This window comes from Lytechinus pictus, unplaced genomic scaffold, assembly GCF_037042905.1.
Source record: "Lytechinus pictus isolate F3 Inbred unplaced genomic scaffold, Lp3.0 scaffold_19, whole genome shotgun sequence".
NCBI classification, from domain to species: Eukaryota; Metazoa; Echinodermata; class Echinoidea; order Temnopleuroida; family Toxopneustidae; genus Lytechinus; species Lytechinus pictus.
In genome coordinates, this window is record NW_026974140.1 from 13,185,772 (window position 1) to 13,213,641 (window position 27,870).

The following is a 27,870-nucleotide window of genomic DNA, read 5'->3' on the forward strand; positions in this document are numbered from 1 at the left end:
GTTAATAGTTAAGTTTGCATACATTGAACATTTTTTCAAATCTCTTCAAATCAACATTTTTCTGAAAGTTCAAAGCAGTAGGATGATTTTTTTTTCTTAATTTATTGATGTATCTTATGTAGAAGCATAATAAGTTAGGTGATGTTTTTTAGATATTATTTTTCAAGTAGTTTTTCGACGATCTTCTCTTAAACAATATTATGTTCAGTCTTGCAAATGAGAATTTTCTAGAAGTTTGAAGTGAATTGTGTACTTAATATCAAATTTCACTTTGTTTAATGAAATCTTTTTCATCAAAGCAACTCTTACGTTTCTGTCTTCGCCTTTGAGGATTATGGAATAAAATTATATATATATAGTACACATGAAATAGTATCATTCCAGTGGAAAAAAGTAATAAATGTATATTTGAAGAAACATAATGGCTCATAGTAACATTTCTTTTGAGAAAATGTATGTGTCCATCCACTCCAGGTGCATGCTATGCATTCTCTTTGTATTTTCATATGCTCATCCTACAGGATGTATTGTGGTATTATGCTCGGTGTCCGTCTGTTAACTTTTCTTTGTAAACGTGATAATTTCATTTTAACTTAACCTAGGCTCATATAATTTGGTGTGTATGATACTAGCACGGATCCCAGGATGCCTTATGATTTTGAGGTCAAAAGTCAAGGTAACAGTGACACGTTTTCATCTTACTCTTCTGAAGTCCTTGTAAATGCGATAACTTTAGTTTAACTTAACCTAGGCTCATATAATTTGGTGTATGATACCAGCATAAATTCCAGGAAGCCTATTGATTTTGAGGTCAAAAGGTCAAAGGTCATGTCGCCACCTTCCACTTTTCTTGCTTGACCAATAACTCTATTTTCTTACAGGCGGGTCTATTATGTGCTCGCCCCAGCAACTCTTGTTTTTTAATTGGGAAGGGGTGCATTTTCTGATCAAATAAGGTTAAATGCTCTTTCTAAGCCTTTTGCTCAGAATATGCCATTCTGTAATACCCCCGTCACACTTATTCGGAATCAGCAGGAATCGAGCAGAACCAGCCGGAATGAAGAACTTTCAAAATTCGTGCCACATTCGGGAGGGAATTTGAAATTTTCACTACTTTTGCAAAAATGTCGTTCGAATACTTAGAACGTCCTTTGATCCCGCCTCTAATGATTCTTGCACATTCCGGGTGTATTGACTGTCGAATGCTGACTGTCGAATGCAGCTCGAATACAGTAGGAACACAGGAAGAATATTAAGAATGCGGTTAGAATGCAGCAAGAATATTTAGAATGCAGTCAGAATGCACTTCGAATGTCGTTCGATATTTCTCCACTTCGAATGCACTCCGAAAGTTTTGAACATGAGCAAAACATTCGGGCCGGTCACAAGAATGGACCCGAATGTCTGGAATGCAATCAGAATTTTTAAAATGCGCTTCGAATATCCAGGAATGTACCAAGAATTTTCATTCCGACAGCATTCCGGCTCATTCCGCCTCTAGTGTGACGGGGTTTAAGGATTGATTTCTTCTTATTATTTTGGATATCGAAAAGTGGGGGGGGGGAGGCAAATTGCTCTTTATTCTCTTTCTATGTTCCTTCTCCATTTCTCTCTGTCTGTCTCTCTCTCTACCTCTCTCTTTACATGGTTTTTTCAACAGGGATGTGAGAGTCTAAATTGTTTGCCGATTCCAACCTTTATTTCATCTTATTTCAAGCTTTTTTGTGTTCTTTGTACAAAAGTGTAGGAGCTTTTCCAATTTCAGCTATTTTTAATTTGTGGTCTCTCTCTCACCTCCACTTCAAGAAAAGACTTACAAAGTAGCTTATTTTCCAAAGGCATAGTCTTTGATTTTATTCAGTTTTCTTGAAAGACAATATAATTGCACTTAAAACCTTGCATAAGAAATCAAAAGGAAAACATTCACCAAAATCACACTTGTAAACCACACACATAGTGAGCTCGATGGTATTGATATATGAAATCGTTACATTTCCTACAAAATTTGCATACTTAAATTGCATAATACCTCAAATGATATATCAGATGCATATGTATTCGTGTCCAAAATCATTTTCATTTTCCTTAATTACTACTTTCAATAAATCTCATTACCTCAAAAGCTTATTCAACTGATTTTATCAAATCAGTCAAAGATGATTTGCTTGATAAAAACATTTCTATTTACATTATTTGTCCCATAACAGCTGGTAATCTGTGTTCTTTATAGCACTGGGATTGGGCAAGATTTAAACATTTAGTTATAAACAATGTCACTGTGTTCTGGCAAGAGATTCCATTGATCAGGTACACCAATGCTTCAAATATTCAACAGTATTAAAAATAAAACATTTCTAGTCATTTATTTGATCATTTGTATCCTGTCTACCAATCAATCATCAGCTTTTTTATAAACATCATTCTACCTACCTTAATGCACCATATAAAATATTGATGTGTGATATAATTTCTTTACATCATGTCCCTTTCTATCTGTTCCTGTGTATGTTGAAATTTCATTCATCTATCTATCTGTCTATCTATATATTTATCTATCTATCTTGTCTGTGTATATATCTAGCTGTATATCTATTTGTATATATATCTGTATATCTATCTATCTGTCTGTCTATCTATCTGTGTATCTATCTATCTGTGTATATATCTATCTGTATATCTATTTGTATATATCTATCTATCTATCTATCTGTGTATATATCTATCTATTTGTATCTATCTATCTATATATCTGTATTCTTCATTATCTCCTTGGTTGTACAGGTCTCTTCTCTAGTTTCTTGCTGTATATCTCTTTGATGACTCTGTTCTTATATGTAGCCCATGTCCTGGCTTCTTCTAAAACCTCTCTTGTAAAGTCTATTGAAGGGTAATCCACCGCCTAAAATTCAAAAAAACAAATGAAGAAAAACACATATGTTTCTATTCAAACTCTTCAAGCATTCCTTAAATGCTTATATGTACTTGTAAAGGAATGAACATTTTTCTAATGAAAATAAATCATATCCAACTGAGATATTAACTGCACCCCACGGAGGGCATTTTCATTATGACCTGAATTAAAAAGATAGTAGAGAGGGGGATGTTGAAGTGTGTGAGTGGGAAAGAGGGGTATAGGGTGGATTTGTGTAGAGGGTGTGTGTGTGTGTGAGAGGGAGAGAACTTCTAAGCGTTTGTTGACGTTGGTGTGTGTCTGAAAGAAAGGGGAGAGGTTTGTGAGGTATGTGTTTATGAGACAGAGAGATAAGGTGTGTATGGGTGTCTGGAGGGTGTGTGTGTGCTTGCCTATGAATGTACTAGTATGTTTATGTAAGGGTGTGTGTTTGGGGATAGATATTGAGAGACATGTCATGAATGGAGGTAGTACAAATGAAATGATCAAGATTTTAGGAGAATGTGTTTACATCTTCCTTAGATAGCTACAATGGTGAATTCTGCCTTATCTCTTCAATGCTGCGAATTTCCTCCCCCATCTTTTGCTATTTTTTAAAAACCTTTATCATGGTTGCAGTTGCTCCCAAAAATATTTTGAAAACTTACATTTCTCCTGAAAATTTTCACAGAATTCACCAAAACCCTTCAGTTTCACTTTCGAAAATGAAAAAGCATCTCGATAACAAGCTCGGTGCCTTCGCTCCCTCGCTTTAAATTTTTTCACAAATTTTTACATGTCCTGCCCCACCAGGACAAAAATTCTGCATGTGGCCATGTCTCTTATGCATTATTTCTGATAGAATCAAATTTACATTTAGCTGAATTACAAGTTGGGTATAGTATATCAGTTTCACAATCTTCATTTCAATTCTGACAATCCTTTGGTAATTAGGCTGTGATTTTTCAGAGACACAGGGTCGTGTGTATTATCAATTTAAATTCTACCATGCACAGTTTAAAGTACTAACAAATTTGAAAGATTGTAAGATGATTGTGGCTTTTGGGGGTAAAGTTTACTTTTGTATATTTGTGATAACGTTTCTCACCAACTTGCTTGCTGTTTTAAGGGTGGTAGATGTCACATCGCTTGCGAAGAGTCTCTTTGATACGAGAATGACTTCAGCTCCATCACTGATCAGGCATAGTTTAGCCTCGGGCTGGGTTCCTGGGAGAAGTGATTCGATACCCTGGTAAAAAAAAATACAAATACAAATTAAAAAATATTATTGACAAGTATTGATAAATATCAAGAGGGGATTGGCAGAAGTAGACTACGTCTTTTACGTTAAAGAATATATGCAAATACAAAGAAATCTTGTTGTTTTTAATTGTCATGGAAATGTTTCCTTCAAGATCATTACAAGATAATATCAAAGTCTTCAACAGAGCAAGCGACAACAAAACCTCTTTACATCTTCTGTTAGGAGTGTTAACAGGCCCTCAGTGCGCCTGTATATTTTTGTAATCACAGTTGAGGAGGATTCTTTTTTAATGATATCAGTATGATTATATTTTGATTATAATTGACAATTAAAATACTCACGAATGCCATTCCTGTTTTCAATGTTGCAAGTCTTGCGAATGTTGTCTTTATTTTGCCGGATGGAGCATACTCAACTGGATTCTTCTTCTCCTAATGATAGATAAGAGTCACAAAATAATAACAAAGATTGATAAAAGCTGTGAACACATCTTCAGTTTATTTTACTAGTGAAAAGCAGAAAACATTGAGAAGAGATCTTATGACAGAAAACAGTTTACACCCCCCCCCCCTCTCTCTCTAAAAGCCCACAGTTAGTTACGTTTTAAACAATCCACCAAATCTTTAAATACAAATCTCCTGACTACTGTTTGGAAGGGTAACCCTGCATCTCACATTGTCACTACTTTTGTTTTACCACTACTACAAAATCAAAATGAAACAAAGATTCTACTTTTACTAACAACCTTCAGTTAGATCAAAGGCGCATTGATAGTGTCCCTTAAAATGCTATATACATAAAACTCAACTTTATGTACAATTTAATGTAAAATTATGTATACCTCCTTTTGTGAAAGAGCGTTTGCTGACATTGTAACTCTTTTCCATGTTCTTTGTAGTCCCACCGATTTACTTTCAGCTACAAGGAGAAAGAGCAAAGTGATGATTAGTTGTTGGAAAATAACAGTAAATATTAATGAAAAGATGTCAAAACTATTCTGAGCAAGTGTCGTAAAAATCAATAAAAACTGTTACCGATATCTCGCATAATCTGCTTTTAAGTTTCCATACAATAAAGAGCTCATATTGAGGGTCGATTTGCTTATGTGCAACAGATAATTTCGCAAATATCATTTATTTTACCACATTCGTTGTTACATTAAGACTAAAATGGCAGACGTGCATGCATGCTCAAGATGTTGGCATCTATGATAAAGTTACTGTTAATATTGGGTTTTTCGTGTAACAGATTCCTGGAGATTTATGTTTAAAAAAGATCATCAAACATTATATAAGACTTAAAAAGAATCACAAAATGTGCGAAGTTTTAAAACTTACTTTCTGTTTCTTTCTTCTTCGTTGTAATCATCTGGTCATCTTTTAGTAGATATCTGGGTGATTCCTTTGTGGCCATCTGAACAGATTTTCTCCTGTCTTCAAGATAATTGTTACTTGTGTCCTTTCGAGAGAAAAAGAAAAGAAAATATATAAATTTAAGGCGAAATTACATCAACAATCGCCAATATGCAACATACTATCGTAATAGACTTATGAATGAGGTAAACATTGTAATTTGATCTATCAGCAAATGTCTTCTTGGTCAGGGCATCCTTTGCTATTATGGTAATTACCATGTCCATGGTAACATGTGGTTCAAGAAGCCAATCAAAACCAAGATTTCCATAGTTATCACCAAAATACAAAAATACCGTTAGAGTATGATGTTTTACATGCAAAGGGACCAAAGACATGAATGATTTCTTTAAAAAAAAAACAATTTAATACTGTGCTGGTGATCGAATGCCTTTGGTTTCTTTAGTCTGGCGTGGTGGCAGCGGTGGGATGAAAACACACGTAATCTAATGCTATATCACACCGCGGGAACCGACTCCTAAACGACCGATAGCAGGCCTTATACCATTGGAAATAATGTCTGAAGTCAATTTCGCCGTGTGGCTGTGGCACTGTGGCACAATGAGTGATAGACCTTACCATGAAAATCAGACATGGAGAAGAGATAAAATGCTTTATTTCTACCTTAGTCACCAAACACCATCAGTCAATGAATTCAAGTGCATATAGGAAACATCATGATATGAAGTCCTATTCAAGTTTAAAATCAATTTGTTGAACAAATCATGTTTGATTTAATTATATTTTGTAGAACACCATACGTTTATCAGAGCTCTTATAAAAATGAATTTCTTACCTCGACATTCATGGCATTCATAGAAAAGAAGTTCTTTTCTTTTTTCTCAGGTGGGTAAATTTTATTCCTGGCAGCTGCCGACCAACTGCGACGCTTACCGGCAGAGAGTACGGCCACTGTTAAGAGGGAAGGAAACAATGCATTATTACAAACATGAATGACAAGAATTTTTTTTCGAATGTGGTGGTTTCATGGTATTCTTTCGTGGGCATAATGTTCCTGTACACCAAGTTCGTGGGCATAATTTACCGTCTTCAGGAGAAAGAATACCCACGGAGAATACATGGATATTATACAGTGTCAATCACCTTGGGTGGTGTATAGACAGAAAGGGCTGTGTAGAGTATAGGATGGGGCGATGTTCAATCCAGTCCTTTATGTTTTGCGTATCAATAAAGAATTTATGGACAAAATTTTTTATCCGAAATTAGAAATAATTACATATTGAGATGCGAACACTTCTAGATATTATAAATAATTATGGTAATAGGCAGTCAAGGCAGCAGCTGCTATATTTGGAAAAAATACTTATGATAATTGCAATGGATAATATCATCGTCAATAAACATTTTAACTTACTACTTCTTTTAATAGCTGCATCTTTCTTCCAGCTCTCATCGTGCATGAAATACCTGTCAGGTAGCTGGCCTTTTCTAGGCAGGGGCGTCATCTCTCGAATTTCAGCTACAACTGTACATTTACCCTGAGAATAGTATTGTGATCCCATTATCAATTACATTTATCTTATCCAATATTACATCGCTCGATATATTCCAGTCAACTGATAACAAGTCACAATATAATTCCGATATATAAACAGATAAGGCAAACATCTTATACATTTTAACACTACTTCTTTTGAGGTGTAGGTTGAAGAAAAATTGATTTTGGTATCAAATTGTCAATTAAACGATCAAGTTTCATTTTTAACAGATTCGATTACTCTTAGAACTATTTCAAACAAACTAATGTGAATCATTACCTCTTTGACGACGTAGATGTACTCGCTTGACATTATATCTTCAGTGATAACAATGCCTGGCCTGTGAATGAAAAGAGAAATTGATTAAATATACTGTGAAAGTTTTTTTTCTTTTGAGGGGATACTACAAAATGGCTCAGCATTGGCAGTGTTGACTTGGATGTGATAATACTTTTGAAATTCGGTGTCGGAGGAGCCTCCCCCACCCCACCCCAATTTTTTTTATTGGGGGCAGACAAAATAATTTAATAGACGACTGGTCATCGATCCCGGATCCGTTCCCAACGTAATGTATGGTTGACTTTTACGATAGATTAATCCCGTTAATCCTGTGGAATCAATCCCAAAATTCACCTGTCCAAACAATTATAAAGATTTGTTATAATTCAAACAACGACTATAAAATCAGGAACTTTTCAAACTTACTTGAAGAATTTAGTATAAATAGCTTTAGGTTGATTCTTGAGTGTTTCTTGAGTAGCTGAGATGTATATATCATGAGAATGACAGAATTCAATCAACTCATCACGCTTCTGCTCCAAAGGACGCTTGATGATGTTATCAAAATCCTATACAAGTAAATAGGTCATATAGTGGAGATTTATCATAATACAACCATAATAATATTTACACTTATGTATATCGATCTTTGTTTCAGATGTATATCCTTCAAACGAATGATATTTGTGGGGATACTTCTTGCTGCTGAAAAGGATTTGCTGCTGAAAATCTAAAGATATAAGAGTTTGTTTTATTTAAAGATGTTTGTCAAGGAAATAACTGTGATTTAGGTCAATTAAATTTGGAAATAACTGCATTTCAAATATACGTATATTTCTGCGTTGATTCAAATGAAAACGTTTTTAAATTCCTGTTTTATTCAAACTTTATTCGTTGCATTCATCTGATAACAGATTGGTTAAGTGAGAAAGCGATTGTTGGGAATACGTTTGCTTTATCATATTTGAGAAAATTACTGACCTTTTTCGCTTTCCAATTTGAATAAATAACTTTTTTTGAAAGAAAAAAATATATACTTACGTCTTTGTTAATGAGAAGTACTTCAACTTCATCCTTACAGACAACGCTAGCTGAACGAACTGTGTTGTGTAGTAGGCTATACTCCTAAAATATAACATTAAATATAATGAACAAAGTTTATTATAAGATGTACCTAGTGAACTTTACAAATAAATTAATCATAATTATTGATATGAATGAATGAAGATAGGTTAATTATTGAATGAAAGTAGGAAAAATGTATAAGAAATACCTAAATGATAAATTACATAATTATGTATTCAAATAAAAATATCAATCATAAAATAATCGATAAAAAATGAATTGAATTATAATTAACAAATAAGGCTATCAATAACAAAATTCTTATCAATAACAATATTCTTATCAATTAAACATTATCATCGCTGATAAAGTACTTACTCCGAATGACTCCCCTGTTGTCAACTGGGTGATGGTCCTAACAAAGGTCTCTCCATTCCTCGGATCATTCTCTTTCTGATTCACTAGACAAGTACCAGATAGAATGATATAAAAACCAGAGGCTACGTGACCTTCTTTAACCACAATCCGACGAGGCTCGAACCTATAGGATCAAACAACATCCGTGATCAAAACATAAATTTATTCATCAGATTCTTATGCAATCTCACTGACATACATTCATTTGTCATTATTGTAACATAGTATTTGACAACTGGGGCTAACAAACATACTCGAGGTTAAACCTATGATAAATCATATAGATTTATATAGTAGATTCACGTCTCATGAACATTAATTAGTATAATTTCTACTCGTGAAACAGTGTCTTCATTGTGTAATATTTGTTTATTTTTACAGAAAAGGGTTACTATCGTTATTTAAAACAAAAAAATAAAAATAAACTTAAATATTGTTATGTATCATAGTTTTGAAAATGATTTAAATTCGATGATGGGTTTTCAAACTTCATTAATTTCAGTAGCAGATAGAAGGTTACTACATTTTAGTACAAGATATAAACAAATCAACAAAATTAAACAATGACTAGATACGAAATTACAAAGTTTTTTGTAAGCTGTTTTCTTTAATCGAAGAGGTATATGGACTTGTATTGTATATATGCCCATTACCTGCACACGTATGAAATCAGTCAATTACTTTTATCAAATGTTATTGTTTTATGTCATACCATGTTAATGATGGATGTAAAAAAATTCTTGGTTATCAAATTTGCACAAAAAGTTGATATTTACCTCAAATATTCCATATATTTTGCGAGTGCGACCTGTGTCTCCTGCTGATATTCTGTGAATGCTTTGTTCTTCCTCAAGAGGGCCAAGACCTAAAAGAATCAAAATCATTTCAGATTATTAAACATGCGTATCTGATTGGTGTAATCATTTTCAAATTAAACTAATTTCATGCATCGTTGAATCACGTCAAAAGTTAGAAGTAAGATTATATTTCCGTAGAATATTGTTAAACCGATTGGTTTTATTAGGGTGATGAAATTGTGAAGAGTAAAATCGGGGGAAAAAAACTCACCACTTCAATATCTGCCCGTGTCCTCTGCTCTGGTTTTAGAGAAAGAATGTTCTTCAGTTTCTCCGATCCTCTTGTCTGCAAAGAATGATAAATTGATAAATGGGGGAAAAAGAAATATAAAGCATAATTCATTCTACATAATTGCGGGAAATTTTATCATATATAAATTATGATAAAATTTCCCACAATTATGTAGAATGAATGTAGGAAAATATTGTCATTTTTATCCATGATGAAATTAAATCATTAACATAAAAAGAGAGAGTTCGCCATATCAAATGTTTGTTTTCAATGTGTGTGTGTTTAATGACGTGAACTGGCAGCCACTGATTTTATTGTATTACTCTATTTTTAAGTATTTCTATTTATTATGCTGGTGTTATTTGTTGTTGTTTTCTCTGTATGTTGTATGTAATGTTTTACTCTTTTTACATTGAATAATATTGTAAATATTTTAACAGGGCTCTCTTGTAAAGCATTTTTGTACTGAAGAGACTACCCTAAAACAAAATAAATAAATAAATAAAATAAATAAATGAATAAATAAATAGATAAATAAATAGATGAATAGATAAATAAATAAATAAATAAATAAATAAATAAATAAATAAATAAATAAATATGTCTGTGTGGATCATCTATTTCTACATGTATTAAATTCTTCATTTTTTCTATTTCTTACGGAGTCGCTCCCCTACTATCCTATATCTTCCCCTCTCTTTCTTACTCTTCAATAGTTTCCATCACAATCCCTTCCTTTCTTAGCTAGTAATATTCAGGCAATTTTAATCAACTAACAAGATTTTTTTCCACTTCAAGAGAGAAAAAAAAATTTCTCCGAGAATATGACTGATAAAAATAACAAGGATTTGCTTACCACTCTGAGTTTCGAGAACATGATGAGATCAAAGGCAAGATTCTGCTCTAGATCAGCTCTCAGATTCAGATGCATCTCATGAAGAGACCATTGCTTAGTTGCTTCGTCTTTCACATAACTTTGCAAAGAATGAAATATATATACACAATCATTATAAAATAATGCCAAAATATTTATCTGTCCTGATTAAATGTGCAACAAAAATAATTATCTGTCCTGATTAGATGTGCAACAATATATTTGATGGGCGATGACACCATGAAGATGTATGTAGATTTAAATAAATTAATCTTCTTCAAAAGTGTTCTGTATATATAATCTTACTATTCTGTTCTTATTATATTTTGTTAATTCGTAGGTACATAATTAAATGTATTTTTCATTTTTTCTGTTAACTTTGTATGTGTCAGTCTTCGGACTGTTTTACAATGTCTTTCATAATGAACCGAATTGAATTGAATTGAATTGATATATTGATGTGAACTTGTAAAAAGAAAACACGTTTATAGCGCAGACGGTTTCAGCAGACAGAATATCTTTTAAAACAACAGTAAGATTGAAAATCAAATTAAATGAAAATCGAAGGAAATACCAAATTTACCATATTTGATTTTAACAAATTTACAATATCCCGAAAATTATTATATTTTAAAACAGACTATTATATGTCGTCGTGTGTGATTACCTAGCATTTCATTGGCATGCTTTAGTTAGATTGTGAGTAATTTGAATGCTGCTTTACCTTTTCATGGCAAGACAAATCCCAGCTATGACTCGAACTGTTTTACAAACCCGAAGAAGCTTTTCCCTAGCCTGTAACAATTAAAGAAAGGCAAGATCGAAAAAGTTGGATGAGATGTGGATGGGGGACGAAAGACAACCAGGAAAAAAAGAGGGAAAGAAGGGGGCAAAGGAAAATGGTAGTCATTATGGCATGTAAACCGTTCTTAAATGACTAAAATGTATATTACAAATATAGGCCTATGTATGCGTAATTTGTCTTTTGAGTGTACTGCATTGGATCTGTATGTAACCTGAATAAGCTGATGCAGTGTTTGTGTTTGTGTTTGTATATGGGGGGGGGGGGGAGTGATGGTGTTAACTTATATCCAAAGTTGCTAGTTCCTATTTTGCCTTGAATCACTAATTGAATATGAATACAATCGAATTTGCAATTACTTTATACGGAATAGAGCAGATGATCAGATATGTTATCATAGTGGATATCTTACTCCTGTTAAACATTTATTCGTAACAAATTTATTTGGTGACTATCTTAAGAGATCAATTAATCCTACAAAGATCCGTGTTTGTCTTACGAGAGATCCTGTGTGCGAAAAGATTTAGAGATGACTAACATTTGAATAAGTCACATTCCGTTCAATGTGTTTGAAAAGCAAAAAGCCACTAAAATTAATTTTTTAGTTTTGGAACATTGTTACATTTATGATTCAAGAAATATTATGTATACCAGTGGCGTAGTGAGTCAAATATCTTAAGGGGCACCAGATATGGCGTTTGGAGCAAAGATTTTGACCTTTTTGTATGTATTTTTTAATATATAATATTCTGACCTATAATATCCAGGAAATAATATATGGCTATAATATCCAGAAAAATAATATATAGCTTCTATATGTGCGCCAGTGCAATGAGCAAAATTAAAAGGGCGATCAACAAATGAGGTTAACTCAATATGTAAAGGTGTTAACAATATTCACCAGAAAATTTTCATGAGCTGTATAATTTTTTATTTGGTATTTGATAAAGTCAGATGAAGTTTTAATTGTGAATGTTTTTTTTTAATTAATTCTACAAGTGTATTATCATTAACTGGTTATTTGTGATATATATCCCCTATCCTTAATTTTACTCTTGTTTCCGTAACTGAATTCCCCTTGATAACGACAAATTGTATACAGGTTTACAAAGTTTGTGCCATTCGTCACACCGGCACCGCCAAAACTGGAGATCCATACACTCACCCCTTCCGATGGTCTCTCTCCGTATTTCCAGGTTATATAGTCACTTTGAGACACGGCATTTCTCCTTCTAACAATTACTTTTTTGATATAATCATCCCCGCTCCATCCTTTAAAAACGGGGTGCATTGATTTACCAGATACATCTCGTGAACGACGGTCCTTTTTAACACATCTGATTCCGTCAAAATCCAAAGATTCGCATTGCAAATCGGGCGAAATCATTGTCAGTCCGATTTCTTAGAATAACTTGACAAGGTGGTGACGTACGATTCTTTCAAAGTAAATGTTTGACTTTCCGAATTAAAATTAGTACCTTCCCCGTGAAAATCATGTATAGAATAGTATGTTCGCATTCATTTAAAAGTAACATGCCAATACTAAGGGTGTCCGTTCCCCCTAAATGAAACATGAATTGTGATATCAAATTGGCGGGTGGTAATCCTTTGTAGAAGCTGGTGGTGATCTGATTGATTCAAAGACAATACCGATCTATACAATGTTTCAAAATCAAGGTCTTTACATTCTGATTAAAATATCGATCAGAAATTCTCCAAGAAAACAAAGTCGATGAACCTCGTCCGAAAGTTCAAGAAATAGTCTCAAGAAGAAAAGTGGCCACTATAATGATGATGAAGCAAAACTTGTGAAAGTATGTTTATTCTTCTAAGCCAAACCGTAAGAAATTATGCTTTCTGGATAGCATCGATCGTAGCATAACTGTCACTGAGGCACTGATCATCACAAAACTGTCAAATCGTCTTCAATCCACCAGTTCATCGAACCTTTTTCACGAAAACACCACCAAACTTGAGAAATTAACAATCATGGAGGTTCGTCTAGACAAACAAACGGTCATCACCGTTTTAAAGGAATTCATTAAGTACCCATTATTGGCTTAATGAACCCTTGTAGGCCCTGGTTTCCCCGGAACGAAATAATTCAGTGGATACCATCTCTAATGTACTTGAAAATTCTAATTAAAACTTCGGACAGTATTCCCTCGCAAAGAAACACTGAGCCAAAAGAATGTCAGTAAATAAAACTGACCGTCCAATACCAGCCTTATCTAAGAACTATCAAATAAGAAAATGGTCGTTCTCTGCACGTGACTAATATGTTGAATCAAGGAGATACCGGGTTGCCTACAATAATCTTGGAAGAATTAGGTGACGAAACGTGATATGAGGAGCGCTTCATGTCGGACGTTTTATCCAACAAGTTCTGTTTTATCAGACAGTTACCATAGTAACAGTGCTTCTCAGCCAATAAAAATCAAGGAAAAGTGTCAGATCTGACAACTTGTCGAACGAAATTAAACGCTCCCCAGGACAGACCACTATAAAGCTTGAATCTGGCGATGACGGTGGTTCACATCATTTTGTATGGCGCAAATTAAAACCTTCAAAAACACACACTCCCAAAAGATATATCGTTGCCATATTTCTGGCGGAAAAGTAAGTCTTGGCTAAAGCTTTGACTGATAATCATCATCGCAGTTTTATGTTTGGATTTTTTATATTGCAGTATACATTGCGTTTGTACTCTGTACAACTTTAGATATGACCACCATTAACTGTCTCACATGAGATGAAATACCTCATTTGAATTCATATAATGCTTTTGTGTAACTGTAAACTTGAGGATTAAAGCATTTTACTCACTATCACTATGTCAATACAACTATATATTACCATAGCATCATCGTAGTAACAGAGAAGCCTAAACGCGAAGTCAAATGCCTTTTCATGATAAGGTTTATTAACTTTACAACTTAACATGGAAAAATCATTCCTGTATTCAAATTATAATCGCTGAAAGAAGTCATAACAATTCTTTAACTTACCGTTTCTGCTGGTCTGTTAAAGCGAGTATTCTGTAAGTAAAATACAAAGATTAGATAAAGGTAATTTCGTCTTTTAACTGTGTGAACGTTTTACACATAAATTAAATAATTGTTTAATCCATTAAATAGTTTTTTTTTAATATGGCATGTTGATACTAGCTCATGATTTAATATTGAATCTTTTAATAATGCTTTCATGAGGTTCAATAATAATATTTTATCTATTTCCTTGTATAAGAGAGACTTACCTTGAGTATAGTAAATGTGAAAATAATCCAGACAAAGAAAAAAAATAACGTAAAACAAGAAGCAACTGGATACACAGGGAACAAGGGATACAACACATATTTTGTATTTGCTTGCTTTTCATAGTATTCTTGGATCAGCACCACAATACAGTCTTTCATTTATCAATTACTACAGACCAAGCAGGTATTTGCACTCATCCACTTCTGGCTTCCTTGCTATTCCAAAAGTTTCAAAAACTTGGGGGAAAAGATCATTTGCTTTTGCATGCCCCACTTTGTGCAATAGCCTTCCTGAGACATAAAAAATGTGCCTCTGTCGAGACTTTCAAAAATCTTCTAAAAACTTTTTTATTTAACTCTTAGCTCTTTATGTGCCTTGAGCACTCTACAGAGTGGATTTTGCGCTTTATAAGTCACATTATTATTATTATAATTTTAGATGTATGTGAAATACATATTGTCAAATGCATAGAATACAGATTGAATCGTATTTTTTAGATAGATTCAGAATTTTAGTATTTTACTTTTTAGCACCCATCGGATTTAAATTTCATTTACGAATATAAAGAAAACATAGTAGGCATATAAGACTTTTGATTTAAGTGAATTGAGATATATGATACGAATAAATTGACGATTGTAATGATAAAACAAAACGGAAAAGATGGTCAGTTTAAGTCAATTATTATTATGATTAAAGATGAGTGAGTATTTTTTAAGTGGATTTTAATTGTTTAAGTAGATAGAGAGGGCCCATTAACTCCAGCATCAGCGTATAATTGGAGGATGGCTTGATTCGGGGCCAGGGCACTGGACCCCAAACGTTCCACGGCAAAGATAATAAAAGTAAAATAGTTTTCTGAAATAAAATAATTGGACTTATGGTTAAAATTTTCGCTCGCTCACCACTTTTCTAGTTATTGTGCCCTATTTAATTATTGTACGCCATATTGAACCCCCTCAATTTATTTGGCTCATTACGCCGATGCTTGACTATATAAAGTCGCTGACCCATTGGAATGTCATGGTGTGAGATCTCAAGAATTCAACACTTGCAAATTCTAAGTGTATATTTGGGGGCAATTAACGGAGAAACCACGTAGCATAGCCACTGTTTCATTCTCTCAGTTTTCTCCAAACAATAGATTCTCGGAGAGAATCGAAACGAGAAGGGTAAATCCATCAGAGGCAAAAGAAAGTTACCAGGATCGATAATGGCGAGGATGAAAGTCTTCAAGAAACCTTTTCTTCGTATAGAACCCTCTCAAGACAAAGTTGATATAAATAAGACAAACTTTGACAGGTATAATCAATACAATCTATTAAGTGTTCTTATACCCCTATGCTGCATGCCTGCATCTGCATCAGTCTGTTAAACACTACTGTTAGATTTCGGTGGCTTGCAAAGAGAATGTGATAAATATGGGACTCTCCCTAAAAACGATGTTGTCTTCTATTGAAAAGCAAATATTGTTTTGAAAAGTATGATGTTTGATTAGAAGCGACTCGGAAGTATTTCAATTTTTATTCATCAGATGCTATATTCCATAAATGATAGACAAATGGGTCATGCGTGATTATATCAACATAAAAAATGATTTTTAGAGTGTTGAAAAATAGACGCAACAAAGAAATCTTATTAACTTCACTGACCCGAGTCCTGCATTGTCTATATACTTTTATTTATATGTCATTATTATTGCAATGTATGTATACTTTTCTTTTAAGTTCAATATATGCCAATATTGAAAAAATGTACTTTTACTAAAAAGTACTGCATTGGTCGAAAAAGGATAATACGTGAATCATCCGTTTACATTTCACATGGTGGAGCGTTGTGGTCCAGTGGATTAGTCTGCGGACTTAGAAACATAGGGTCGTGGGTTCGAATCCCAGCCATGGCGTAATTTCCTTCGGCAAGAAACTTATCCACATTGTGCTGCATCGGACCCAGGTGAGGTGAATGGGTGCCCGGTAGGATTTATTCCTTGAACGCTTTGGCGCCTATTAATATGGCGGCTCGACTATATACAGCCGGGGTAATTATGATACCAAGTATCAAAGCGCAGTTGATGAGTATATGCACATAGTAACTGCGTTATATAAAGCGACATACTACAGTGTATTATTATTATTACTACTACATAGGCCTCTATTGCCGGTAAAGACACTCAATATATGATTGGGGATTGACGGGATGGTATTATGCACTGAGTCTTTAAAGAGTGTCTTTCTCATGCATCTCTTTAATGTTCCTCACACTCATACCCCATTCACAGTATGAATCAAGCACTGTGTCCATAACACAACTCCTACGCCATTGTTGCCTTAAATTAATTTCCTATAGTGACCACGAAGACGCCCAGTCTCCATGGGATAGCACCCAAAATTGTCTTATTTCGATTTTAGTTATTCCCGCGAGAGTACAACCAATCGAATCAAACCATTATCAAACGTGTCGCTATGTGCGTCAGCGTGTTATAAAAATCAATTTGTTTTATTGTGATGTTTAAAACGTCAAGAATGTTACCAGATTCTTTTAGAAGTAAGAAATGTGTCTCGCTAATGAAAATAAATGCAATTTTACTTGGAGGGAGTACATGTAATGAAAATACAGTCAGGGTAATGAGGTTTATGCGTGGAAGGTCTCCAGCTACCAAATCAGCTATATCGATAGGCCTAAATGTCATAGCAAATTTAAGGGATGCTGTCGTAGACTTAGGTGGAAAAATCGTTTACGATACCCGATTCTTCATGAAATTGCCATTACATTTTATATGCCTCACTTCGAAAGTTTTTAAAGTAATACTCCATCATTGTCATTGTACTCCGTTCTAAAATGATTTACCCTATATTTTTAGTTTGTATTTTTTTCTTTTACCAGTTTGTCATAGTCCAAGATGGTAAAGAAGGGAATTAAGCCAGTAAAAGAGAAGGATAAGAAGAGGAAATAAGAAAACAAAAATGTTTAAACATAAAATCTGGTAATAGAGTGGAAGAACAGGAAGGAGAAAATGAATTAAGAAGAATATTATAAGAAAAAGGAAATATTATTGCATTTCGTTCCTTTAGAGAAAATTTTCCCGAGTCCTAATTCTCGAACCTTGATAAGGAATTTTCAACTTTTATAACTTTATGACTGTTAACATGGAAAGTTAGCTTTGACATTACAATTATATCAGTTCTTCTTCTTCTTCATTGGTTATCAAAATAGCAAGGTTGTTTATCATTTTTTATTAAATTCCTCTTTTATTTATTTCATATAACCTCAATCAACTTAAAATGTAAATGACTGAGCAGTGCCCACGAATCCTTTCATTCTTTTCATTCTCTTTATTTCTTTATTTCATTTTCTTTTTACTTTTACCTACCCTATATTGGGTCAATCGCTTCAATCTCTCCTTCCGTGCTCGACGAGCGACTGACTCTCCGTGATGCCGGGATAGCGACGGTGAGCTTCTCCCATCAGTTGACGCAGAGCTAAGACTCCGTGCACGACCACCAGCCATTCCTCCAGCAGCCATCATAGTCACGTCAAAAACGCTCTGTTTTCGATTTTCGTAACCAATTTTATTGGAAGTTTCATCCCGTGGTTCTTCCTCTGGTTCAACGATCGTTGTCGTGATTGCGACCTGTGTGTCATTTTCTGTTTTCTCGACATCGTTTGATCGATCATCGACCTCAGTGGACACGTGCATTCGTGCTCTCGTGGTTAATGTTGGAATGCGTCTTTCATCCGTTTTGTCATCTTTGGTGTCTGTAGATTCAGAATCCCTTGTCCAACCATGATTTTTTGTTTCAATATCATTGTCATTTCCGTCTCTGTGTCCAGTCATAGTTCGTAACTCTTGGCTAATACCTTTACTCTTACCAATAATCTCTTCAACGTCGCTATCAATGATCGAGTCTCGTCTCCTTGATATGGATGACGACGTCCGTCTGCTTAGTCGACTACCAGGTCGACTTCTGGGTGGTAGACTGTCAGGTCGTTTTATAGCGTAACCGTATTTGTCTCGATCAGGAGATCGATGACGTCGAGCGACAGGGCTAGACTTCGGCCGACCTTGGCGATATTTAACCATCTGTCTTTCTCTTTGCGTCGACGTCGTCACGCAACCTGCTGTTTGAGGTCGAATCCATGGTTTTCGATATTGGTTGATGATACCGATTCGATCTTCTCTAGGGGTGCAGGCTCTACTCCCGGGTCTGGACTCATTATGATCATTATAATTCTCCTCCTGTTCCACGGCATGGTCGTATAGCTTCCCGGCGTTGTGTTCGTCATCCTCTGGCACTGTTGACGACCTCGGGACAACTCTGCGACTCGAAGGTGGGCGATTTAAAACAGTCCCTGAATATTTTTGGTGAAAATTTGACTTCTCCATCACTTACATTGACCCAAGCGGGCTCAATCGATAGATAAGCAATTCATTGTAAACCTTAAACTCATAACGAATTCAAAATCGAATATCATGTTAAGATATCTAAACTATTGTTAAACTGTTCGTGTGAAATCGTCAAGGGTGTCGTTATCATGTCCTGTTCTACAGCTTCTGAAAGACATACACTTAACATGATAACCGTGATCCAAAGTCCAATGAGATATAGTTACTTGTTGGTTTTTCGAGTCGTTCCATGAATGTCCCAAATAATTGTCATTCCCTTTCAAAATCGGGAAATGGGTCCAACGTTTTATCCGAGATCCCGAACAGAGAAGATGATCCAATGGAATATTGTTTTCCGTTGGCGATTAATCAAACTTAACGACGTTATCACACGTCAATCAGTTCATTCCAATAACTGATCGATTCGAACAAATGTGAAATTCAGTCCAAACTTCAATTGGCAATAAATACTATTTATGACTTGATCATTAAATGTTCCTTCACCACTCTGTTTATTTGTTGACATATAGTTGCCTTTTCGACTCCTTCACTCAATATGTTTCCAGTATAAGTTGCATGGGGGTATAAGCACGTAGTAGTTGGATCCGGGGGTCTCTTTATTCCTATCTCCTCTAGCGTATCACTGTGCTTCTGAAATGAAAGGGTTTAATTCCTTTATTACATGGTGCACCCGTCCCCCTGTGTAATGAATGGGACCAAATCCAATAAATAATAACCTGATATGCTCTATATGATTCGAAATGGGCGCACTTTGTTCCGTTGTCCCGGTGATAACGGGACTGTGTGGGAGGGGAAATCATGAATGAAGTTCGACAATGATGAACTTGAATGAAGTTTGTAAGGTGATGTTTTATTACTCGATGTACATTGTTTAAATTTCAACTTAACATAATTCAAACAGTAACTTCCCCCTAAAAGCAAAAGGTTGTAACTCGTTAACCATTATTTAAAGCAAAATAGTTTATGATAAATTTATTATAAATCAATGATGAATGAGATCTGAAAGTTTTCATAGCGAATAATAATTAGTACGGATACTTGGTGTTAAAAAAAAACTAGTGCACACCTAGTTACCAATAATGCATTTCCAGTTATTTGAAGGCAGGATAAAAGAGCATTGTTGATTAAATGCCTTGCTCACGGGCATAGGTGCCGCGGGCGGGGATCGAACCCCGGACTTTCCATGTATATAGCCAGGCGCCTTAGACCACTCGGCAACGGCACTATGATACTGAAAATTACAAACTAACAAACTTGTGTAAAAAAGAGGTTGATCTTTCAAGTAATGTAGGATTGACGACTTCACATTAGAGATAAAAGTGTAGCTTTTAAAAATTAAAAAGAGACTCTGAAAAATTATGTCATTTGAGTGAATATCATTTATTGCAATGTAACCAACACAGTGGCGTAAGGAGCCAAACATTTCGGGGGCTCGATGTGGTGTATCGCGTAAAATAAATAAAAAGGGAGCAAATAATCGATATTTTTATTACAAAAATCGAAGTTTGTGATAGATTTTGACACAGTATTCAGAAAATAATAGCACATTTCACTCTTAACCCTTTTCTTTTCTTTTCTTTCCTTTTTTTTTTGGGGGGGGAGACCCCAAGCCCCCCCCCCCCCATCTGTACGCCAGTGAACCAACCATGCTGTGTTTGTGCAAGAACTAGCAATACCTGGCTTTTATGTGTTTTTTTTATTTTCAATAATTTGGATGCAATTAGTGTAGAGTGGCCGAATGTTCAATGATACACCTCACAAAATCAGTCGTAAAACAAGCAAACTCAAATCATATCAAACAGCCAGAAGCACCAAATAAAAAGAACATAAAATATAATTGAAGCTGAACTAAACTCAAAATAAAGATGTTGACAAAATGAAGTCCAGTGATGCTCTAATTTATTGGTCTGCAATCTAGACCTCACAAGGCATTGCCTTCACAAATAATATATTCAAATATATTCAAAAATAATGTCACATGATCAATTCAACCAATAGAGAAACAGAGAATGGAAGAACCCAGAAAAGTGGAGGAACCAAGGGTGAATGGTGAACCAATGAGGATGAGGTAAGATGATATGAATGAAGAAGAATGTTCTGAATGTAAATGAGAAAATAACAATAGAAACATGTGAAGCTGTATGGAGTTGGAATGGCAATGGAATGATGTGATGAAGAAACTAAGGAATGAGAGAAACAGGTGTGTGACAATGGTATAGAAATAGGTAGTGAAGAGAAGTATGGAAAGCAAAGTGTAAAATAAACAATTAGATTAAACATGGCAAAATTCAACCCTTACATTAGGAATGACAAATTAGAGGGTAGCCAAGATTAAATGAGCAAATGGGTTTAGTGATAAATGTTGTTTAACAACCACTTTAACGATCAAGGGGAAAAACTGACTAATACAATAAGCTACTCTTTTTTTTTTTACAAATAAATGTAAGTGCATATACGTGCAGGAACACATATAGTTCCTCAAAGATATAATTATATTTCAAATGGTACGCCGTCTTGATCTAGAGAAAATTTACATTCTGTGGTATATTTTTGTTCAATAAAATGAATGAAGATATTGGAAAGCGAAGTAAAAATTAAGAAACAAAATTGAATACTAACAACGAATACTGACAACAACAAGTTCTTTCAAGTCGATCAGGACATTAATTCGAAGTGATTTTAAAGTTGAATGAGTAGATTATTTCTTTGGTATATTACGTTTCTTGTTTTGTTGAAAATCTTGATGATGATAGACTTATCAAGACAACGAATGGCCACTGTTGAAAGCTATAAGTCCCTTATGTTGTCACCTTGTATCCATCATACTGGTCCATCATGACTTCAAATATTCTATATATATATATATATATATATATATCACTGGCGTAAATCCGTGTTGATGGGTGGGGGGATGACTGAAATATTTTGGCATTTTTTTGCAATCATGTTTTTAGATATGCAAGGAATTGTCATTGATATGTCCACAGTGGCGTACCGTGGGTCACGGCATTGGGGAGGGGGGGGGGCACCAGCAAAATTTTTTAATCACTAAGTGAGTGCGCTAGTGAGCGCGCGAAGTATACTGACCTAATAGAGACATTTTAAGGACAATGTCATTAAACGGATATGTATCTCACTGATCAAATAATGCGAGCGCGAAGCGCGAGCTGAAATTTTTTTAAATTCACACCTAAAAAGGGACAATATAATCAAATTTGTGTAATCATGATAGGTACCTGTCTCGCTAAACAATGCGAGCGCGAGCTGAAAACTTAGATAATTTAGACCTGAAGTGGGGCATTCTAAGGTTTCTTTGTAGGAATTAACTAGGACCATACGTATTTCATTAATCAAATGATGCGAGCGCGAAGCGCGAGCTGAAAATTTTTGATATTCAGATCAGAAGAAGGGACATTTTGAGGACTGATTTTAGGAATTCATGAAGAGCAGACATATCTCACCAATCCACTAATGCGAACGTAATCACGGACAGGAAATGTTTCAAATATACGAAGACCTTAACATGGGGCAATCACTTTTGAGTCATGAAAAAGAAGCATATGTCACTACAAGTCAAGTGCTAGGAAATATATTTGGTTTATATTGACTTGAAAACGGGATGTTTTAGTACAACAGGATTATATATCTCGTTAAACAGACAATGCGAGCACCAGGAACAATAAAAAAAGACGTAGGCCCTGGGCAAATTATGTTTCATAAAGTTGTAATGTAACATAACATAATTATAATATAATATAACATTATAATGAATAATATTTTCTTCTTTCCCACTACGTTTCTCTTCCTTTCTCCTTTTTTTCTCCTTTTCCCCCTTTTCCCGTTTTTTTTTGGTCAGCCGATGGGGGGGGGGGATGTGCCCCCCATGCCCCCCGTAGTTACGCCACTGTATGTCTATATGGCAAATACCCCTCCAATATTATTATCTTTTTTTACCCCATGATGGTTTAATGGTTTTATTAGAGATTATATTCAAAATTTTTTGACATTCCATCTTAATCCCTTCCCAAAGACCCCAACATTGATGAATTGGAAGAAAAAGGGGGTTTCTCTTCAATGTTATAATAAGGACATAAGTATTTCGTTTGGAAATGGTGAAATGGCTCTTTATTTGCATTTTATGATTGAATAATATTGTTTTATTTGTTAAGCGGTATTTTAGGAAGAATTTTCACCGATAAAACAATTATCTCTTTTTATTTTTTTCTTCATTTCTTTCGTAAAAAGTGGGGGGGGGGGGATGTTTGTACAGGCCATCCCCCCTCCTCGAAAAGTGGGGGGGGATATATCCCCCCCATCCCCCCGGGATTTACGCCAGTGATATATATAAATGAAATGAATGTGACATCGTCCTATAATGATTCCAGAGGTTGAAACAAACCACAAACAAACAAACAAATAGAAATAAAGAAACAAATTCAATTCCATTTTACTGACCTCAATGACTATGTCAAGTGGCTTACATAAAATGAATTATCCTCGACAGTCCATCAATATTTGACTTTCAGCAAGGTTGTAGTAATCAATATTTCTATAGTTCTCTTTGTCTCTATATCACCATGATTTTATCAACAACATGCGGTTCAGATGAAAGAAATCAATAACCTTTGACACGTAACATAATGATGATGTCACGCATGAATAATTTCCAAACTGAAATGCCCCTCTATTCCTACCCCCATAGTGCTCACATGAATTCTTTAATTTATCGATTTATACTATACATGCAAACAATACAACATCATAATAATGAAACACATTATTATTGTCACTTTTAAAAAACTATTAGACCTACTGCAAAGTATTACTTGACCAAAATCCACTTCCCTCGATTGGATATGACAAGCACAAAGAAAGAGTGTATTTCATATTCCAATGTCAGTTTTCTTGTATCTTTATGATATTTCTTCTATCTTATTTTTATTTGTTTTATTTTGATTCGCTTTTATTTTTCTCTTAAGTATTTGTGAAGGTGTTTTTTCATCAAACGAAAATACATACAGTGAATTTTGATAATGAAGCATATATAGATAAGCATTATTATTGTTATCTCGATATAAACTGTAAATGATATGACTACATTATACGGAATCACTTTTTTGCACTGATTTGTGTTCTCCCTCTTTTCTTTTTGAGGACTTATTTAATTTCAATCTTGGATTTATAATGATTTCATATTTATTTTGGGTTGTCCTTCTAAAAAACCCAAGAAAACAATTGCTACACTTAAATATATACATCATTCTATATATATATATATATATATTTTGTAATTATTGTTATATCTTTGGATTTTGGTTTTGTTTAATTGACATTTCAACTATGATTTATGTAATAAAATGCTAAAATAATACGATATCAAAATAAAATTAAAATTGATTACACTATCGATTGTGATTCACCGAAGGACCGTATCGTAATTAAAATTAAATTTCTGAAAATACATTTTATGATCTCTTTGCTGCCTGAATTGTAAAATATAAGTTTCATGACACGAATATTAGACCTGGTACACCTGGTAAATATCAGATATCGTAATAAAGGGGCACTTAATATATTTCTATTCAATTTTTACTCAATTGTGTCCCCTTATACATGGCGCTGTGAAGCGGGGGGGGGGGGGGTGAAGCACCCCCAAGATTTTCACAGGGGGTGCTGCGTGTATTATATTCCATAGGCAGCATCCCCTGGAATTCTGGTATAGGTGTGTCAAATTTGAGAAATGTATTGAAAATGGCCACCATTTTTTGTTTTATGTTTTATTCATTTATATTTTTTGCTTGTCAAATTTCTTGGGACCAAAACGATCTTCATTTTGTAGTGAAAACTTTTCTTGTTGTTGCTTGTCAAATTTACTTCAGCACCGGTCGGCCCAAGTAAAAAACACATTCCCAGGGCCCTGCCCTTATAGAAATAAAAATATGTTCCCTATGAACGGAATATATTTTTCACGCCCTTCTGGTATCAATTTAAATTTGAGTCTTTGGGACAATAATCATCAACAGTAATTATGGACATTAACTTACATTGACAAATAATATGTAACCTTTGAATTCACATTCCATTGTGTATAAAAGCATGGAATGTAAACATAAAAATATGATTTTCAGCATATTAACTACAAGTAGGATATTTTATTCTTGATTGAGGCTATTATCATATAACGACTCTTAATCATCATTAGTTTTCTCATCAGGAAATTAAGGATGAGGATCAGATACCATTGCCGCCTTATAATTTTTAAACTTAGTCTTTCATTTGAATTCATTGTCTCCCTCTGTGCTGTAATTCGTTCTTATTCATTTATTTAGCTCCCTTTATGCTGGTTACTCTCTTATACCTCAAAAGAAAATCTTCTCTGTCCGTTGATTGATTAGCTTCTAAAGACCCCATTTGATTTGATTTATTGTTTTTGTAATCTTTCGGTTACGACGACCCAAAGTTGGAATCGTTAATTTTCTCTCTCAATGGAATAGTATGGGTATATACCTTCGTTTTTCTTTCTCCCCCTTTTTCAATCCTTAAAGAATCATGTAGGGGCAGTCGACCCATATGCGGTATCTCCCCTAAAAATCTATAGGGATGTAAAGTTTGGAATGAAAATAATACTAAACTTAACTGAAAATATCATTAGCTAGTTCGGTTTGTTCGAGGCACCAGAAAACAAGTCTTTACCACTATCCTCCAACATATCCCCCAACTAATTAGGCACTAACAATTAACAATCGTTTCATGTGCTGTCTCTTTTAGGCCTATATATTAATCCAGAATAAATTGCGCATATGCAGAATACATCATGTATCAAATCACATTATTACTCATTGTTTCCATGCGCCTAATGTTAAAAAACTGACTAAAGGTAATGAGGGATTTACTTCCATTCTTCCATTTCAACGACTTTCAGAAGTAAGACCACAATCCCATCAAGTGCTATAGAAACTGAGTTGAACTTGTTTCTCTCTCCCTATTTCACATTATTTTTGACTTCGATTAAAAATGTAAATCTTTATTCATGTGGAAAGAAATTGCCAATTGCGCCCGTTTTTTGAAAACATCGACAAGCACAATTTTTGTTCTCTCCTCATCTTTTCTTTTTTTAAATTACGGATAACTGAATTAGTTTCACAAATTATTTGATACGCGGCTACAAACTTGTAATAATCAATTTCGGTAACTGAAATAGGATGACAGATCGATAATCTCTATGATAATCTGGCAAATTGATATTCGACAAATATAATTATATTCGCTCCATGTAATAATTCTGATATTTTACCTTATATTTTTTTTGTCCGTTCCTCATATCGTCCAGCATATATTCCTATCCTAATCCTCAAGTAGTATTATAGCTGTCGTTGTTTTCTTCAAGGCTAAGCGTTATACCTTCTACTCCCAGTCTTATATTTGACAAGACATTGAACATCTTGTTTTTCTTCTTTGTATTGTTGACAATTCAATTATGCGGCTTTTCTTTTGTTTAGTATGTAACTGCAGTGATCCATGTAAACATTAAGACAATTAACAATGGTATAAAAGAAAAAGTATTTGTGATCGTTACAAGGTGGAAAGAGTCTCATTTGGGTTTGTGCTAGAAGTGACATGTGCAAGCTCCTGTATTTGCACCTCGCCCCCATCCCCCAATAAAACTAGAGAACAAATATTATAGAAATATCACATTTTCATGTTTATTTTTCCTTATTATATAACGCATTCATATATATTTTTTTACACCACACTGTTAGAAAATTTATCCTTAAAATAAAAGAAGTTCCTGCAGCAGAGTCTCGAGAACACCTGTAATCTTACCAGATTGCGTAATCTTACATTATATCATGTAAAATTATAGGAAATTTGTATTATATGGAACCTTACAAATTTCCTTAAATAAAACACCATTTTTAAACAGACCTGTTCTGTTAAATTGCAGAAAAATTCCTGTTTTATGAATTTACAGAATGATTCTGTTATTGCTTTCTGCAAAATCTTCTTTTTTCCCCTGTAAAATCATTTTTTTAACATTGCATGGTCATTAATAAGTCTTGTTTGTTCATGAAATATAGGCTCTCATAAATTTTCCGATGTATGAATCATAATCTATTTTTTTATTATTTTTAAATGAGAAAATTCAGAAGTGAAAGTAGACCCCCTTGAATGCAATTGTATTTTCCCTTAGTACTCAAGTCCTCTATTGTTCCCTTTCTTTCACTCAGAACCATCTTCCCTCTTCATCTATTCCTCAACATTCTTCTTCTATCACCCCGCTCTTCTTTTCACGGCCTCACCTACTCTCTCACTCGCCGATTTCTTCCTCCCCAGACTGCGTCCTTTATAATACTAACTTTTACTTTGCTGTCACTTTCAATCATTTAATTTTTTTTTGCATGACCAAGCCTTGATTTTCAAGCAAGAACAGTTTTTGTTCCATAAACATGAACTATGCTTTCTTTATAGTAGTATAGATGCTGGTCATTGTGATATAAAATCAATGCCCACTAAATACTTTTTAGAGTTTTTTTTTGAACAAAATTAGAAAAATTATTTATTTCAACTTGTTGAAGATAAGTCATAGTCATAAGATTAGATTTGGGGAAAGACACTG

The 27,870-nt window shown here is 34.2% G+C and overlaps 1 protein-coding gene across 3 annotated transcripts; it reads right to left on the minus strand.

Moving 5' to 3' along the window:
• Positions 1-1,825: 1,825 nt before the first annotated feature.
• On the minus strand, positions 1,826-26,673 carry LOC129260868 (cGMP-dependent protein kinase-like). 3 transcript variants are annotated; one of them, XM_064114365.1, is made up of 18 exons: positions 26,548-26,673; positions 18,219-19,883; positions 14,600-14,629; positions 11,514-11,584; positions 10,772-10,889; positions 9,895-9,969; positions 9,603-9,691; positions 8,788-8,950; positions 8,386-8,469; positions 7,771-7,913; positions 7,345-7,405; positions 6,942-7,065; positions 6,363-6,478; positions 5,492-5,612; positions 4,996-5,072; positions 4,496-4,585; positions 3,999-4,139; positions 1,826-2,899 (listed from the first exon to the last, which is right to left on the minus strand). In XM_064114365.1, the coding sequence occupies exons 2-18, from the start codon at positions 19,230-19,232 to the stop codon at positions 2,762-2,764; spliced, it is 2,655 nt and encodes an 884-aa protein (XP_063970435.1). In that variant the 5' UTR covers positions 19,233-19,883; positions 26,548-26,673; the 3' UTR covers positions 1,826-2,761. The 3 variants fall into 3 exon arrangements, with proteins under 3 accessions (XP_063970435.1, XP_063970436.1, XP_063970437.1); XM_064114366.1 differs by lacking the exon at positions 26,548-26,673 and adding an exon at positions 21,108-21,149; XM_064114367.1 differs by lacking the exons at positions 14,600-14,629; positions 18,219-19,883; positions 26,548-26,673 and adding an exon at positions 12,757-13,811.
• Positions 26,674-27,870: the final 1,197 nt, after the last annotated feature.

Excerpts from the sequence above, each read along its gene's own strand:
- LOC129260868 (XM_064114365.1), bottom strand. The coding sequence starts at position 19,232 with ATGGAGAAGTCAAATTTTCACCAAAAATATTCAGGGACTGTTTTAAAT. Across the intron at positions 6,479-6,941 it reads TGCAGCTATTAAAAGAAGTA|TGGCCGTACTCTCTGCCGGT; the intron begins GTAAGTTAAAAT and ends CCCTCTTAACAG. Across the intron at positions 4,586-4,995 it reads ACGCTCTTTCACAAAAGGAG|GAGAAGAAGAATCCAGTTGA; the intron begins GTATACATAATT and ends ATCTATCATTAG.